The sequence below is a fragment of the Patella vulgata genome, chromosome 7 (assembly GCF_932274485.2).
Source record: "Patella vulgata chromosome 7, xgPatVulg1.2, whole genome shotgun sequence".
NCBI classification, from domain to species: Eukaryota; Metazoa; Mollusca; class Gastropoda; family Patellidae; genus Patella; species Patella vulgata.
In genome coordinates, this window is record NC_065885.2 from 66,293,301 (window position 1) to 66,312,370 (window position 19,070).

Consider the following 19,070-nt stretch of genomic DNA (forward strand, 5'->3'; position numbering starts at 1 on the left):
GTGACGACAATATACGTCCACATGAAAATGTTGGCGTATAAAAATTTCACAGCTAACATGACATTATCATGACGTCGAAAATGACGACCATTTTCATTTTTGGAAAGAGGTGGAAGTCTGACGGAGCCAAAAAATTACCACAATCTGCACAGATTTTCTCTGGACGTCTGGAATCTGATACATACATTTCTGATCTGCTGTCAAGGGCTTCGGCACCCATGCATCTTGAAAAAACTTTTGTCACTCCTAACTCGTTGGCCATAATATGCTCAAGTCTCTCAATACCTGGCAATATGTCGAGTGGTCAATCAGCCATCACCATGTAATGTTTTCTTAAATGGTTGCTCTTGATGGCCTTCCGTGACACGCGTCGTTGTCAAGGCTCTCCCTGCCAGGTTTAAATCCCGCAGCCCACTTATTCTTTATGGTGAAAAGGAAGGGGGCATCGTCCTCAAAAGTGGAGACCATATCGGCATGTATCTGTGTTGGGGTTGGTCCTATGAGTTGCAGGTACATGATCACTGCCTTGTAGTCAGTTTTGTCCATTACTGGTGATTCTAATGCGTAGGTTCACACGATGGTCTGGCACGAAGACAATAATAACACTACAGTTGTAGTTTTTATGTCTATGATTCATTCAATAGTTGTACTTGCTGTGGCAAGAGTTTGTTTCAATCCAATTATCCACCATCTCCAGGCTTTGAAACTTTTAGCCAATTCTCGAATTGTAATTTAGGGCGATATCTGTGAGTGACTAATTTCTAAGGAAGTTAGAGTATCATCTACATAGTATCACATTTACACGTCAATTCGTCCACCCACGCATTGCAAGCTCTTGCAGAAATCTGAACCAGTACCACCCAAAACAATATACCAACCCGATTTGTTTGACATACCACAAGGAGTTTAGAACAACTACGTTTGTTCCTTAACATCTTTATCATTGGTGTAATCTTGTTTTTTTATACGCCCACATTTTTATTTGGTTGTATTATGGCGTCGTCCCTGTTTGTCCGTCCGGACGTCCGTCCACTATTTGTTTGTGGACAATATAAGTTTTTCTCCCAACGATCATGGTTCCTTTCGATATTTGCGCATATCGAATCGAAACTTCCTGAATTATGGCCCCTGTTTGTACGAAAAATCGCCTTTTTTTAGCTTGTGGTCCCTCTGGAGGTCACATTTATTATCCGATTTAAAAAAACCCAAAACGTTTGATTATATCAGCGTTACGCCGTAAGGAAAACTGCCGGACAAAATGGCCGCCGCTTGTACGCGAATATTGTAAAAATATGGTATATCAAGGTTGTGGACCCTGTAGAGGTCACAATTTTGTGCCGATTTTGATGAAACTTGAAATGCATGTTTATAATCAAAAGATCTTGGTTCCTGTCGATATTCGCGCATATTGGATCGTAACTTCCTGAACTATGGCCCCTAATTGTACGAGAAATTGGGTTTAACGTCCACTGGACACAAACTAGGTCATTTCGGGACTAACATATGGTTTAATTTTATTTCAATAATTCGCTTGCGCGTAGGGGCCTTTAGCAGTGGGAGGAAACTGCCCGACAAAATGGCCGCTCTTTGCAAATTGTATATAAGTACATGTATGTAATTCAAAGGTTATGGACCCTCTAGAGGTCACAATTTTGATCCAATTTTGATGAAACTTAAAACATATCTTTATATTCTAAACATCTCAGTCCCTTTTGATATTTGCGCATTTCAGATCATAACTTTCTGGATTATGGCCCCTGATTGTGGAAGTATATTTTCGTCGCCCTTGTCCGTCCGTCCACAATTTGTTTGTGGACTCTCTACAGGTCACAATTCTTGTCCGATTTTGACGAAACTTGAAATATAGGTTTATCCCCATAAGATCTCGGCTGCTTTCGATATTGGCATGTATCGCATCGAAACTTCATGGATTATGGCCCCTGTTTGTACGAAAAATCACATTTTTAGCTTGTGGACCCTATAGAGGTCACAATTTTTATCCGATTATGTTGAAACTTCAAATGTAAGTTTATAAACCAAAGATCTCAGTTCCCTTCGATATTCGCGCATATCGGACTGTAACTTCCTGAATTATGACCCATGATTGTACGAAAAATCGCGTTTTTAGCTTGTGGACCGTATAGAGGTCATAATTTTTATCCGATTTAAAAAATCGTATTATTATATCACCGTTACACCCTAAGGATGACTGAGTTCGAATTTCGTGAAAATCGGCTCAACATTGACAGATAAAATGGCCGGAGTTTGTTCTCAAATAGAGTAAAAATATGGTATATCAAGGTTGTGGACCCTATAGAGGTCACAATTTTTATCCGATTTTGTTGAAGCTTGAAATGTAAGTTTATAACCCAAAGATCTTGGTTCCTTTCAATATTCTCGCATATCGGACTGTAAATTCCTGAATTATGGCCCCTGATTGTACGAAAAATCATGTTTTTAGCTTGTGGACCCTATAGAGGACATAATTTTTATCCGATTTAAAAAAAACGTATTATTATATCACCGTTACACCCTAAGGACCCTATAGGTTGTGGACCCTATAGAGGTCACAATTTTTATCCGATTTTGTTGAAACTTGACATGTAAGTTTATAACCCAACGATCTCGGATCCTTGCGATATTCGCGCATATCAGACCGTAACTTCCTGAATTATGGTCCCAGATTGTTCGACAAATCGTGTTTTTAGCTTGTGGAGCCTATAGAAGTCATAATTTTTATCCGATTTAAAAAAAAACATATTATCATATCACCGTTACACCCTAAGGACGACTGAGTTCCAATTTCGTGAAAATTGGCCCAAAATTGAGAGACAAAATGGCCGCCGTTCGTTCTCAAATAGCGTAAAAATATGGTATATCAAGGTTGTGGACACTATAGAGGTCACAATTTTTATCCGATTTTGTTGAAACTTGAAATGTATGATTATAACCAAATGATCTCGGTTCCTTTCGATATTCGTGCATATCGAGTTGTAATTTCCTGAATTATTGCCAGTGATTGTAGGAAAAAACACTTTCTTGTTAGCTTGTTCTCTATCCATCTCTCGAAAATGTGGGCGTATCCTGCCTGGCAGCCGCTGGTTGTTTTTAGCTTGTTCTCTATCCATCTCTTGCAAAATGTGGGCGTATCCCGCCTGGCAGCCGCTGGTTTGTTATGCAGGTGGTCCCATTGACATATTGATCAAAGAGAGTATCTCTCCTTGTTAAGGCCGCCAGGTTCCCAGTGTCGTACGATACATTATGATACTATTGTCCCTATTGAGTTCAGGGTATGTTACGTACAGATACGTTTCGATACGGCCAACACGATTGCTACGACTGAACTCTATACATGATAAGACCTGATATGATCACTACTATTACTCCACGATTAAAACCACAATTTCAATCGTAGCACGATATAGAGTAGTGTTATTGTTTCGTGAAAATGAAAAGAGACTGAAAGGTGGTGGGGGCGCAAAGGTTCAACGAGTTTTAGAACACAAATGAAATGAAATTGGGTTTTACGTCCGACTGTTCTGCTCCTAAACTGGGCTAATGAAGACGGGCATACGCCATACAGTGTGCTATGAGGACAATTTTGTCCGGGCACCGACACTACGGTTTACTCTTATATCGAATTCCAACTGCCAAGGGATCGTTTACGTGCACGCCAATGTGTACACGAGACCTCGGTTTTTCGTCCCATACGAACGACTAGACAGCTATCTGCGTCAGGCCCTCCGTCCTGCATCACTGACAAGGGGAAACCACGCTGGAAAATCTGGATGAACTTTCCAGGCCAATGCAGTGATCGAACACCGGACCTCCAGGCTAGCGAGCCAGCGTCTTACCCACTTGGCCACGTGATCCTCTTTTAGAACACAAGGTGGCGTGGTTTCAATCCCACACGTGTACGTGATAGGGAGTAGATTCGATTGCATAACCTCGTGGGTTTTGACCAAGTCCCCTGGTTTCTTCCACTGTTAAAGACACCCTATACCCAAGCGAAACATTGAAATATAATTATATCATATGCTTCTACCGAAATAACTTGACTCACGATGGATAAAGCAACTATGACCAAATATGTAGAGATATTTTCACCATGCGACGATGTTTCTGTATATATATCTGTATTCCAGCACACGGCCAATGATTGATAACAGCAACTATGACCAAACATACAATGTCATTTTCTGTACACAACTGCCTTACCCCGTTCTGCATTAGTCCAGTCGGAGCAGAACAGTAGGACACTTAAACCCCATTTCATTTCATTTGTCTTACCGAATTGCAGTACACGATATGGTGTAGGCACTTTGAGACTGCAATTGTTATCTGTAAGATTTAACTAAACATGCAGGGTGTCCTTCGTGGTCGATTGCGCTACCCAGGTTTCAATTAAACATGCGATTGCCCATTTTGATGGATTGTACAATATACTCTTGTATTTTACTAAGGGTTTAATTAAACATACAGACCAGTAGTAAGTTTACAGATCATTTATTACAAATATGAAATATCTTCACTATTTATTACAAATATGAATTTTTACACTCGTTTTATACAATCCACCGCCCATTAACGAAAAAAGAAATAATTCAATGCTTTAAAAACTACAAAGTTAAGACAACAACAATGCCTTGTTATTTAAAACCAGCTTGTTATCGTGTTCCACACACCTTTAAGTGCTTTACTAGATTTATCAAGTACCTTGTCTATACATTTAGCGACTGTCACTAGAAGACCATCATTTTCTTCGACCTCCTTTTGAACCTTCTCTTTAATTTCATACTCCTTTAGTTTTATACCTTTTCTGGTCAATTCTGCTTCCAATTCGTTTATTCTATTTCGGAAAACCTTGTCAGCTGCTTCAAACATTTTTTCGGTGTAGTATTTACCTCCATTAGAAAGTGTGGTCTGTTCTACCAAACGTAAAATTGCATTAATATCGTCCTCATTTGATTTAGGTGGAATACGGTTATTAATCGTTGTAGTTCGGCCGCCACATCTGGCGATTAGACTTTGTAGCTCTGGTGGTGATGATTGTATGTGCTCTTTAAGGGTTTTCTCCTCATACTCTAACGAGTCTTTATGGTTAAAGACGACGATGACGAACTTCATTACATCTTCTCCAAACAATTTTTGTAGATGTTCTACCGTATTCAGTTCTTCTGTGGTAAATCTATCAATACTCAGAACAAACAAGAAGGCATGTGGCCCAGGGCATGCAAGAGTAACGCAGCGAATCAATTCTTTTGATGTTTTTGCGTTGCTAACCCGAGTATCGAACAAACCCGGCGTGTCAACTACAACCAACCTCTTGCCGTTCTGCATATCCAGATGACCGATGCTACACTTGGATGTAACAGATCCACCCGTCGATGATGAATGGAAAGATGACTTAGACTGCAGTAAACTGTTTCCCAATGCACTTTTACCTTTACCAGTTTTCCCGACCAAAACTACCCTAATTTCTGAAAAACAGAACAGCTGTCATAACACTCTGGTAAATCGAGACTGAAATCCGAAGATGCAAAAGTACAACACAACTTTCTTAGGTGTGTGTACTGCTGAAATGAGAAGTGATATCACATGTTCTCGTGCAAGCTTACCCGTTTAAAAATGTAATCTTTAATTTATAAAAACTATATCTTATTAAATGTATATATTCATCTTCTACATTTAATACATAAAAACTATATCTTATTAAATGTATATATTCGTCTTCTACATTTGTACCCCGTTCTTGGGAACGTTAACATAGAAGAAAATAGAAATGAAATGGGGCTTAACGTCCTACCGCTCTACTTTGACTGGGCTAACGAAGACGGGCATACGTCATACAGTATGCTATGACGGAAATTGTGCCCGAACAGGGGCGCTACGACCTACTCTTATATCGAATTCCAACTGCCAAGGGATCTTTTACGTGCTCTCCAATGTGTACACGGGGCCTGCGGTTTTCGTCCCATCCGAACGACTACAAAGCTGTCCTTGTCGGCCCTTCGTTCTGCACCACTGACAAGGGGACACCACGCCGAAAAATCCTGATGAACTTTCTGGGCAAACACCGGGATCGAACCCGCGACCTCCAGGCTAGCGAGCCAGCTTCTTATTCACTTATCCACCGTGGCTCCTATAGACGTAAAACACATATCATGAATTCCACGATAACAGGAACATGGGAATGACGTTTTTGAACTGGGTAATTTCGCATGATTTTGATTGTAATGTAACTTTTATCATTTTAAGCGACCATTTTTATCTGGGTTTTAATTTTGACGCGTTAACGGCGATCTATACGCGCGACGATGTCACGCTTCTGCTAAATAAACTAAACACGCCAAATACGAATTTTCGAGGCTTTTCTTCCGAAATAGGTATCAATCTTTTCCTTATGTGTAGTATGACTTGTCATCCCGTAGGATTTGGTATGCTAAAATTGATTTTTTTTGTTGTTTTGGGTTGATGGACCAAGCCATCAAAAAATGTTGTGGTTCAAATTTTCCGACCCCTTGACCCCCTATGATGAGAACATGGCTATCTCCGCCAATAATCTTTGGATTTTCATGATCTGAAGTTCATTCTCGTGTTTTTTCACAACGCCGAAGCCATCTGTGATATACTTTAAGCGATTGGAAGTAGTTTTCATTGACTTCCGGTGGGGAATACCAATTTCCGGTGTCAAACTCGGATTGATTTCAGCCAATAATTTTTGAATTTTCATGATCTGAAGTTCATTCTGTTTTTTGTTCATCATGCCGACCCCATCTATGATGCACTTAAAGCGAACTGAAGTAGTTTCCATTGACTTCCGGTGGGAAATACCAATTTCCGGTGTCAAACTCGGATTGATTTCAGCCGATAATCTTTGGATTTTCATGATCTAAAGTTCATTCTGGAGTTTGTTCATCATGCGGACCCCATTCTAGGGTTCCTATTTTTCGACCCTTAACCCGTCTTGGGGGGGGGGGGCTTTTTAAAATCCTGACCCCTCTGACCGAGTCCATGGCAATTTGGACTAACAATGGTTGGATTTTCATAATCTGAAGTTCATTCTGGGGTTTTTGTAATCATGCAACAAGTAAACAAGTTTAATATCAAAAACAAAAGAATCTTAACATGCCAGAAGTCGCCAGAAACGAAATAAAAAGATCCTATCTTGGAAATAAATACATCAGTTATTCATCATCCTCGTCCTCCTGCACAACCCTACAGGCAGATCAAAATTCGGCACAGGAACATAAATGGCTTTTTCCAGCTGCCAGTCGTTGTCGTTAAATGGCAGGAAGGTTCAAGGATCGGGTTAGGTACGACTTGTCGCGTATCGCGATGTACTTTGTTCCTGTGATATGGGGCGACATTGCAGCACGAGTCAGTGAAAGCAAATCTCTCTCTCTCCCAGAGAGAGCACGAATACCAAGACGACTCCGGGAGGCAAGGTCCATGAGAATTGCGAGGGCATCGGCTTCACGTGACCAAACACGTGCTTCCCGTCAGTAACTCTCAGCTACAGATGCAAGATCTAAGAGTTTCTCAATGATGAGAACCCTGTGTGGTGTAGCCTTTGCTGTATCAAACAGGCTAGGATATGCTGTTGAAGGAGCAAAGGCTCAACCAGTGTCATATGCTAGCCTGGATGATATAGCACAGGCTACACCACCCAAAGTTCTCATCACTTATGCTATGGCTGTACGTCAAAGTATGAAGTAATCATTAAAAATGCAGAAACTCCTTGGCCTACAAGTGACATTCACCATGCTAATCAACTCAGAAGCCAATCAAACTTAAATCGATCAGAGTTTGACACCGGGAATTGGTATTCCCCACCGGAAATCAATAAAAAAATACTCCCATTCGCTTGAAGTGTATCATACACGGGGTCGGCATGATGAAGAAAATCACCCAGAATGAACTTCACATCATGAAAATCCAAAGATTATTGGCTGAAATGAATCCTAATTTGACACCGGAAATTAGTACTTCCCATCGGAAGTCAATGGAAACTACTTCCATTCGCTTTAAGAGTATTATAGATGAGGTTGGCATGATTTAAAAAAACAAAACAAAACAAAACAGAATGAACTTCAGATCATGAAAATCCAAAGATCATTGGCTGAAATCAATCCGAGTTTGACACCGGAAATTGGTATTCCACACCGGAAGTCAATGAAAACTACTTCCAATCACTTTAAGTGTATTGGATTGGCATGACGAAAAACATGATAATGGACTTGAGATCATGAAAATCCAACCATTATCGGCGGAGATAGCCATGTTCTCGTCCCGATTTCAAAAATGCCCCTCCCAGAAGGGTCAAGGGATCGGAAAATTTGAACCCCAACATTTTAGCATACAAATCCTACGGGAGCTGTTTTGATGACATGTCATACCACACTAATTATGTGTGATACAATATCATTTCGTAATTGGTAAATGTTGTCTACATTTTCACCGATTGGTGTAATTCCGTCACACAAAATATGATATTTATTTTTTCTAAAAATGTTAATATTAGGCATATTTCTATAAAAACTCATTTCCATTTTGGGAACATATGTCAGTATTGAAGTGTGTTCTAAAATTTCACTGGTCACAAATAGAACTACCAAATTAATGTGTGAATTACATTTTCCCAACGGGACGGAATTACCCATCCTTTTCGTGACGGATTTAAATATTTTTTCGAAATTCAAGATAAGCTTTAAGTAAATATTTCATAAACGTATTTAGATCCTTGTATCATAAGCTTATAGATTCATATTTGCTTTCAGGTATGGCCAAAACTGCTGCAGAGAGACGACAGAAACGGAGAGAAAATTTGAAGTCAGCTATACATCGGGTGGATTACGAAACTCATAAACGCGTGGATAGGGAACGGAAGAAAAATGCCAGATCCGCCAAGAGACAAAAACAGCTCAGTGATTTAAGGAAAAGAAATAGTTTTGCTGTACGAAATCACCGAATGGGAAATGCCAATGATGAGGTTGTGGATGCAAATGGTACCGTGACTCGGGCCTGTTACAAAACAATGGCTTCACTAGGCCCTACCAAAAAGTCCAAGGAAAAGAGTATCTTTAGTTAAGATAATGACATGCGAAATTCTAGATCTTCAAGCTTGCCTACCAAGAGCAAAGGACAGTGTTCCATCCTAATTGGAGCAGAAAGTGGTTGACTTTCATGAGCGCGGCTCTGTCTCGAGGATGATGCCGGGTAAAGCAGATTTTATATCACTGAAAGACAGGCCAACTTGGCTACAAATATCACAAAGAGAAACGACATTTAGTTACTACGCTAATTGAGACCTACAGGTGCTTCTTGGAAGATAATCCTACAGCTACAAGTTTGATTGACAAATCAAAGTTTTCGTCACTTCGACCAAGATGGATGCTCTTATCATCCCAGATGCATCAAAATGTTTGCGGTTGTAAATTGCACAACAATATCGTGCTTCTATTAGAATCACTTCATCGGAGATACCCAACTGTTGTCCCCTTGTATTCCAAGCAGATGTTACAGTCGTTTGTGTTTGTGATGTCAACATTGAGAAATGTATGTCTTAACAACAACTGTAGTAATTATTGCGACGGCAAGTTATTTGAGAAAACATTTCAAAATGCTGTTCAGGTCGACAAAGAGTTTTCTTGGTACCAGTGGGGAGATACTGATGGATTTGTTCAAAAGGTCAAGAAACAAAACCCTTCGTACGACGTTCGACGAATTAGCTCTGCAGCTCCCCAAGTTCATCTGACACTCGTACATCAAGGATAAACAAGTAGGATGCTATAAACACACGAAGTCCATATCAAATGGAGAAATCTCAGAGTAGTGTCTGCTCCAAAAGGATTTTGCAGAAAATTGCACATGTATATGGCAAGACGTGATCCAGTGCGCGCATGTCCGGCAGAACTATGACTGAACCTGGAAATTGTCTACAAAGTTTTTTTATGCTTGATCACCCTTGAGCGTTTTGAGAAATTCAAGATGGCTTCCAAGTCGGCCACCATTTCAAATAATCCTCTATAACTTCCATAGTATTTAGTCTAGGATGATAATTGTGGTATCTAACCGTATGTGTTTAGGACCAAGAAAGTCATTGATGATGATGATGATATATTTCCAGTTGTGGATGCCTATACCCTCCAGCGTGTTTCAGGCATCAATCTGCATGAGCATCGATGCCTGAAACACACTGGAGGGTATAGTCATCCAAAACTGGAAATGTATCGTCATCATCCCCACCAAACCACGTAGTCTTGCTCAATGAATGAGTGACACCCGTTGCAGTACGCTTGCTTGTAGATGCACGAGAGATGGCATATAATGTATTTTGCGCTTGTGCTGTCGGAGGTTGCAACCAGGCACACGACCAAAGGATTAAACTAAATATTGCCTAGTTTTGTGGGTTTTATTTTCGTCGTTTTTGGGCAGAATTTGTTTTGCTAAATGTTAAAAAAAATCAACTTGTGCCCCCCTTTTCAGGACCGGCTCATGATAGGCATGTATGTGGATTTATCGTATCACTCATATGCTCCGTGGTCCAGAAATATATAGTCTGTCTCTAAATATTTGAAATGGCGGCCGCCCTGGAAGCAATCTTGAATTTCTTAAAACGGCAGATTCTGAAAGAGGACACCAGAGACTACTAAAATCAATCATAAAAAAACCTTTGTAGACAATTTCCAGGTTCACTCGAAATATTGGGTTTGACGACCGGACTAGTTACAGTTTACACAGTGATGATCACTTACAGAAACGAGAAGCTGTCTTGCGGTAACTTAAGTCATGACAAGAACGCGTTGCTGCTTTCGCTTCTATCATGTTCGATATCATTACTGATAACATCCCGACCGTTAACAAGATTTGCATATGGACAGACGGTCCTTTCAGTCAATACATCAAAAAGAAATATATATTTACGTTACTTGCCAAACTTCAGGAACACAATGCTGTACAGCTGAATTAGAACTACTTTGCAACAAGTCATGGTAAAGGCCCGAATGACGGAATAGGTGGAAATGTCACGCGTATCGTCCACAGACTGGTAATGGCCAGAGCAGCGGTGGTGTACGATGCATAAAATTTAACTGAAGCCGTTAATTCGTCCAAGAGTGATCCGGAATGTAGGAAAGCAAATGCTAAATACATCGGTGAAACACGCGGTGTTACAGACAAGGAAAACAGGAACCACTCAAAGGAGACAGATAGAGATAGTCGCGTTTGGAACTGTAATACATGTGGATGGGGTTATAGTGATAAGGGGGGCCCAAAATTAGCAGAGGACTGGATTAGGTGTCAAGTCTGAAAAACTGAGGTTTCATGAATCCTGTTGCGAAACTTCCGATATCGTTATAGAACTATTTTAATTTTAGATTCACTTTTATCATAACAGAAAATAAACTTTTCATTCGGGATTATAAAAAAGAAACGCAATTGTTAAAATCTATTTTTTGAAAGTAAACGTCGGTTAAAAAAACTGTTAATTTGGGTTGATATTATCTCCCTGCTGATCAGTTATATTCAGCCTGGCGCAATGTCTGCACTGTAATTCCGTCACAATGTGAAACGTAATTACGTCACGCATGTTTTACGCAACCAATCACACTTCTTTGGGATGATTTGTTTATAAAAAATTTGTGTTCATATTTTCAGAGCTAGATATTTTTGAAATATCACAAGCCATAAAACCTTTCGATTCACAGATTTAATAATAAACACATAGTTTCCATTTGGGTATTGTCAAAGTGGGTAATTCCGTCACATAATGTTATAGATCTTATTTCATAAAATGCATCTGATATAAAGAGTCCAACAGGATTCTTAATTAAATAACACGCTATTTATGGATAACAATTACTATGGTTATTTCACTGCGACGTTTCACAACAAGATTTCACATATATTTGTGTTATATGCTTGATAACTACTTGTGAAATCTTGTTGAAACGTCGCAGTGAAATAAACCAGAGTAATTGTTATCCATAAATAGTGTGTTATTTGATTATGTTCCAATTACTAAATGCCATTTAAAGAATAGGATTTTTAATTATTCCTCATATATCCCCCCATCTTATAAAATCCCCAATGGGATATACTGTTACTATATTTAACAGCCACTGAATATTCCGTCACGGTGGAATCCATGATATGCGTGTATATAAAGTGATTTACACCTTTTTAAAGTTTTTATTGTAAATTTCTAATCAATTATGCTCTGTGAAATACGCGAAAAGTTCAAATTGAACGACAGTCGTTTGCACCTGCTTAATTCATTCTCCACCTTGTATTTTTAAATTCTTTTCTTTTCACTGAAAATGTTGCCATATATATGTTACAAACATCCATGGTGACGTGTAAAAGTCGCCATAATTTGGATTTTAGGGCAATGTATTAACAAAATCTGTCATTTATAGATTTGGCAGGTACGGCTTAAGCAGGGTAACACGGGCAGCTATTATTGGTCTGAATGGGAGATCTTCTAGTTGGAGAGCGAGAAATGAGGCTTAACGTCCATTCGACACAAACCAGGTCATTTCTGGACTGACATATGGTTCAATTTTATTTCAATAATTCGCATGCGCGTAAGGGTCTTTATTAACAGTGGGTGTAAACCGGAGAAACGGGAGAAAACCCAAGAGGTTGGACAAGCGAACCTACGTTTTGTCACGTACATGCGGGAATCGAAACCATGTTACTTGACTTACTGTCAGACCTTATGATGCAATGTACACGGATTAACCATTCGGTCACCCAACAACCCTTATTTTCGGATATATAATAAATATATATATACATATATTTTGTCAACTTACCCTCACGGTCGCCAGAAGCCATCGTCTGATATTTTGTGGGGTTCTGATGTTATATCACCTAGAAAAGTAAAATAGCTCTTAAAAGTGTATATAGAACAAATCTTTGGGTTGTTGAAGACTATATAGATTTGAAGATCTTAGAAGAAACACAGTGGTTGAGATCAAACCATATTGTCTATTTATAAATGACAATTATACCGTGTTCATTGTCACCTTGACGTTACCTGTAATCAAGTCAGCCATGAGTCAAACAAACCGTCTCAAATAAACCAAAGGTAAAGAGAATACATGTGACTAGTTCCTCGGAGGACGAATTATTCGGGACTGACCTGGCACAAATACAAAACATTTGGTCATCCATTCAAGAACAGATTGTGACTCGAGCTATCCTTGATGAATCGTTACGAATTTCACTGGACCAAATATGATCAGATTTATGTAAAGAAATCAAAGTTGAAATATCACTGAACTAAAGACATCACTTTCAAAAGAAAAGGAAAAGATGGAGGCATTAGTGTTAGAAAGGGATCAGCTCAAGTCAGAAATGCTTTCACTTGCCTCAAGTCAACAACATATGGAAAATGGTATCAGAGATTCAATAAGCCCTGGGAATAGAAATGAGCAATACACAAGCCAAAAGTGAGGCTGATGTCCCCCGTCGAAATCCCAAAATAAATATACGACACATTTTAATTTATCGCACATTTATTTTTTTTCAAAAGTATCAAGCAATCAAACTGATTATCAACTATACACGAAGTTTCATCACTCACTATCAGATAGATTAAAAGTTATCTTGCAAAAAATTGCTTTGCTCTGCTTAGCTTTAGCTCGAAATGTTAATCATTGAATTCAGACAAGACATTCGCATAATTAATAGACATTTACTTCAAGTTTAAACATTCTACCTCAATTAAAAGTAGAGTTGTTATGTTCCAAAGTCTTGACCAATCAAATTGCTTATCTCTCCTTGGCCTCAGCAGAAAATTCTCATCATCGAACTTAGTCAAGGTAATGCTATAATGAATCTATACTCGGAGTTTCATCACAGGCGGGGGACAAAAATACAACCACTGAAGCAATCCATACTAAAAGAACATGAACATCTAGAATCGACCCTCGAAGGAAGTAATCGAAGATCATACAGTTTGAACATGTTAAGGAAATACTGGAAGCCTTGTGTAGAGATGAAAGTGAAGGTGCTTTAATACGAGCTAAAGTCAAGTTTTACGCTGAAGGCGACAATTCTCACCATCGAACTTAGTCAAGGTAATGATATAAAGAATCTATACTCGGAGTTTCATCACTTTCATTTAATGATAACCAAAGTTATCGTGTCCCAAAGCCAACCAATCAGATTGCTTATGTCTGCTTATCATCGAACTAGATCAAGGCATTCACCTAATGAACGCCTACACCAAGTTTGGACTTTCTACCTCAATTAGAAGGCCAATCAAATTGCTTATCGCCCTGCTTACCCTGAGCAGAAAGACGTGTTCATTATCGAACTTAGTCAAGGTATTGATGTCATAAAACTATACATCAAGTATCCTCACTCTAACTTAATTAGAATTAAAATTATCGTGTCCCAAAGCATCAACCAATCAAATTGCTTATCTCTACTTACACTAAGCAGAAAATTCTCATCTTCTAACTCCGTCAAGCCATTCACCTAATAAACACCTACGTCAAGTGTGAACATTCTAGTTCAAATAGAATGAGAGTTATTGTGTTCCAAAGTCTCGACCAATCAAATTGCTTATCGCTCTGCTTACCCTGAGCAGAAAATGCTCATTATCAAACTTAGTCAAGGTATTGATGTAATAAAACTATATACCAAATTTCACCACTCTCACTTAATTAGAACTAAAGTTATCGTGTCCCAAAGAATTAACCAATCAAATTGCTTATCTCTATCTACCCTAAGCAGAAAATGCTCATCTTCGAACTCCATCAAGGCATTGGCCTATTAAACACCTACACCAAGTTTGAACATTCTAGCTCAATTAGAAAAAGAGATATTGTGTCCCAAATGTGACGGACAGACAGACGGACGAACCCATTTTAATAGTCTCCTGCTTTCCTCGAAAGGCGGGGGACAAAAATACAACCACTGAAGCAATCCATACTAAAAGAACACGAACATCTAGAATCGACCCTCGAAGGAAGTAATCAAAGATCATACAGTTCGAACATGTTAAGGAAAGACAGGAAACCTTGTGTAGAGATGAAAGTGAAGGTGCTTTAATACGAGCTAAAGTCAAGTTTTACGCTGAAGGTGACAAAAATACTACATGTTTCCTAAATCTTGAAAAACAAAAACAGACTGCTTTTACATTAAGTAAATTGTTTAATGCCTCCAATAATGAAATTATTGATGATCCTAATGAGGTAATGAGAGAAATCGAGAGGTTTTATAAACAATTGTTTTCTGTGAAAACCACTAATAAAAATGGAATTCCAAAATATATTAAGAAGTCGAATTCAACTTCATGTCTTGACGATTACAAGGCTGACTGTTTAGAGCATAAGTTGGATAAGCAAGCGTGCAGTAGACTCTTCTAAGTTTGGTTCTGCTCCGGTTAATGATGGACTGACTGCGGAATTTTACTCGTGCTTTTGACCTTCAATGCGCTCATCTGTTCTGGACTCATTGAATGAGGGCATTGAACAGGAATGCCTCTCGGGAAGCCAGCGTCAATCTATTATAAAACTAATTTCTAAACTCAAAAAGAATAAATTAAATTACTGGAGATCGATAACTTTAATTAATGTGGATGTTAAAATAGCCAGTAAAGTTCTCTGTATAAGAGTGAAAACTGTTTTGGAAAAACTTGTCAAGCCAAAGTCAAACCGCCTTTGTGTCGGGCTACATATTTATGACAATGTAAGAATTTTAGATGATTGCGTCAGCTTGGCTTTCGACTTCACTAATGCATTCGATTCCATAGCACTAGCACACTTTATATGTTAGAAGGTTTGCGCTATTTAGGTTTCAAACGAAATTTCATTAGGTGTATCAAAACATTGTACAAAAATATAAAAAATGTGCGATTATACATCAAGGCTATTTCCGGTCAGGTACAAAACTCGGAAAACTCGGAAAATATTTTCCAACTTTTCTCCTCTCCGAGTTTTATGAATTGACTCGATTGAAAACACAAAACTCGGAAAAAATTGTCCGACTTTTTGTTTCAAACTGAAAAGTCGGAAAATATTTTCCGAGTTTTCTATTCAAACAAAAAAGTCGGACAATTTTTTCCGACAATTTTTTCCGACATTTCCGAGTTTTGTGTTTTCAATCGAGTCAAATCATAAAACTCGGAAAGAGAAAAAGTTGGAAAATTTATCAAAAATATTATTTTTTTAAAATTGGCGAAAGTAGTTGTAGTAATACATCTATTTAATAAGTTGGACATAATCTGTAACTTTTCAGTTATATTTTAACCAAAATAATGCAATATGGCAGTTATAATCGAATATCACAGTTTTCCGAGTTTTGTATTTTGGCCTATACGAAAACACAAAACTCGGAAAGTGGTCAAAAGGTATCAAAATAAAATATTTTTCATTGGATATGGTGTGTAAGGGTTGTAATTTGTACAAAGGAACTCAACTCGCATTTACGGGGATAACTTGGGTGAGATCGAAAACTCGGACATCCAAAAGATGAAATGATTAAAACGAGGTGTGTATATAATTTCAATTTGACACATGGCCCCGAGGCCGAACCTGCCCCGTTCTCCCATACTATATACGTCGTGTCGAGAATAGGCCTACCTAACTTTTATAAAAAAAATTGGCGAAAGGAGTGACAGTAACACATCTATTTAATAAGTTGGACATGATCTATAACCTTTTCAGTTAGATTTTAACCAAAATACTGCAAGTGACAAAAAGGTAACAAAATAAAAAAGTTTTCATTCGATATGGTGTGTAAGGGTTGTAATATGTACAATTTCAATTTGTACCTGACCGCTATTTCCCAATAGAGTTTGGCGTTAGACATAGTGTCAACAAAGTTGCTCAATTTAATCCTCGAAACATTGTGTACATATATTAGAAATAATAGTAATATTTCAGGTATCACATTTGGTAATTCAACAATAAAAATTATCGCTTTCGCATATGACGTCACGTGTTTATTACGTGACTATAAATCAGCACGACATTTATTAGAAGTTTTAAATCAAGTTAAACTCATTTCAGGTTTATCTGTTAACCTTTCAAAAATTGAAAATCCCTGATATGTTTGTCGCTATGTACGTCCTCAACTTGGGCTTTCATTTTTCCTTTGACACAAAAATCCGTAGTCAGCTGAACTTTGAATCTAAACTTAATGAATTAAAAAACATTTTAAAATAATTGGAAGTTACGAAAATTGACATTGATGGGTAAAATAGATGTAATAAAACATTTGCCTTTATACTAGCCTATCAACTACAGTCACTTTTTGTTCCTAACCATATTGCCGACAAATTAAACAAACTTTTATCAAATTTTCTATGGGAGGTACACGATCAAATAAAAAGGGGTGTGGTTTGTAAGGACTTCTCTCATGGTGGTTTAAAAATGGTAGACATTCATGAATATTTAACTTGTTAATCCTTCGTTTGGATAAATAAAATACTAGACCATGGTTTAACATATTTTCATTCTGCATTTCACCATATAACCCTTTACTTTTATCTGGAAGTAATTATAACCCTAAATATGCAAAATAGAGTACTAATTTCTACGAACAACTCTTCACAAACTTGTATACTTTATACAATTCAAAAATCGGAGATAGGGTTCCAATAACAATCAAGTAACGTATATAGATACAAATTGAAATAATAAAACAACCAATGACACTTTTACATTGCTTGAGTAGAAATTCAATAATTCCACAAGATTTCCTTAACTATCTAGCCAAGACACTTAGGTCTAGCGAAAAAAATCCCTTTCGGGGGTTTGAAACTTGCAATAAGTAAATTATCGAAAGATCACAATTTAAATATTGAAATATTTGTACACATATAAAAGTCTGAAATTTTCAGTTTAAATATATACACAAATAATCGATTATTTAAATATGGACAGGTGGCTTCGGGTCTATGTGATTTCTGTCACAGCATGCCAGAAACTGAAGAGCACCTATTTATTCAATGCCCTTATTCTCAAAGCCTTTGGGATGCTCTTAATGCTCTTGTACAATCAAAGGCCATAATCCAGAAAGTTATGGTGGGGAATATGCAAATATCAAAAGGAACTGAGATCCTCGGCATATAAAGATTGTTTTAAGTTTCATCAAAATCGGATAAAAATTGTGACCTCTAGAAGGTCTACAACCTTCGTATTACATACTTTGACACAATTTGCGTACAGCGGCCATTTAATCAGGCAGTTTCATTTCGATTTTCTCGAAATTCGAATTCAACTTTCATTATGGTGGTATGGTGATACAATGTATATTTAAACGGTTTTTAAAATCGGAAAAAATTGTGACCTCTAGAGAATCTACAAGTTAAACATGCGATTTTTCTAACTATCAGGGGTGATAATCGGTTAAAAATTGTGACCTTTACAGGGACCATAAGCTAAAAACGCGATTTGTCGTACAATCAATGGTCATAATTCAGGAAGTTACGATCCGATATGCGCGAATATCAAAAGGAACCAAGAACTTTGGGTAATAAACATGCATTTCCAGTTTCATCAAAATTGGATGAAAATTGTGACCCCTAGAGGGTCCACGACCATGATATACCAGATGTTTACACTATTTGCGTACTAGGGGCGACCATTTTTCCCGGTCGTTTTGGTCCGATTTTCACTAAATTCGAACTCAACCGATACTATGGTATATCGGCGATATATTCGAACGGTTTGTTTTAAAAATCGGACAGTAATTGTGACCTCTAGAGGGACCACAAGCTAAAAACGTGATTTTTCGTACAATTAGGGGCCATAATTCAGGAAGATGCAATCCGATATGCGCGAACCGAGATCGGTGGGATATAAACATGCATTTCACGTTTCATCAAAATCATCAGATCAAAATTGTGACCTCTGGAGGGTCCACAACCTTGATATACTAGATGTTTACACTATTTGCGTACGAGGGGCGGCCATTTTGTCCGACAGTTTTAGTCCGATTTTCACGAAATTCGAACTCAATCAACATTGTTGTGTAATGGTGATATATTCGAACGGTGTTATATAAATCGGATAATAATTGTAACCTCTAGAGGGCCCACAAGCTAAAAC

General features: G+C 38.1%; 1 protein-coding gene across 4 annotated transcripts in view; it reads right to left on the reverse strand.

The window, feature by feature from the left end:
- The window catches only part of LOC126826748 (GTPase IMAP family member 9), a 132,834-nt gene that overhangs the window by 107,889 nt on the left and 5,875 nt on the right, over nt 1–19,070 (reverse strand). For 2 of the 4 annotated variants that reach the window (XM_050555811.2, XM_050555803.2), the window contains exon 2: nt 12,819–12,876. In XM_050555811.2, the coding sequence (XP_050411768.1) occupies nt 12,819–12,840 (22 nt within the window). In that variant the 5' untranslated portion in view covers nt 12,841–12,876. Of the gene's footprint in view, nt 1–4,490; nt 5,481–12,818; nt 12,877–19,070 lie in introns of those variants that run through there. The other 2 variants (XM_056102521.1, XM_050555820.2) reach the window with 2 other exon arrangements.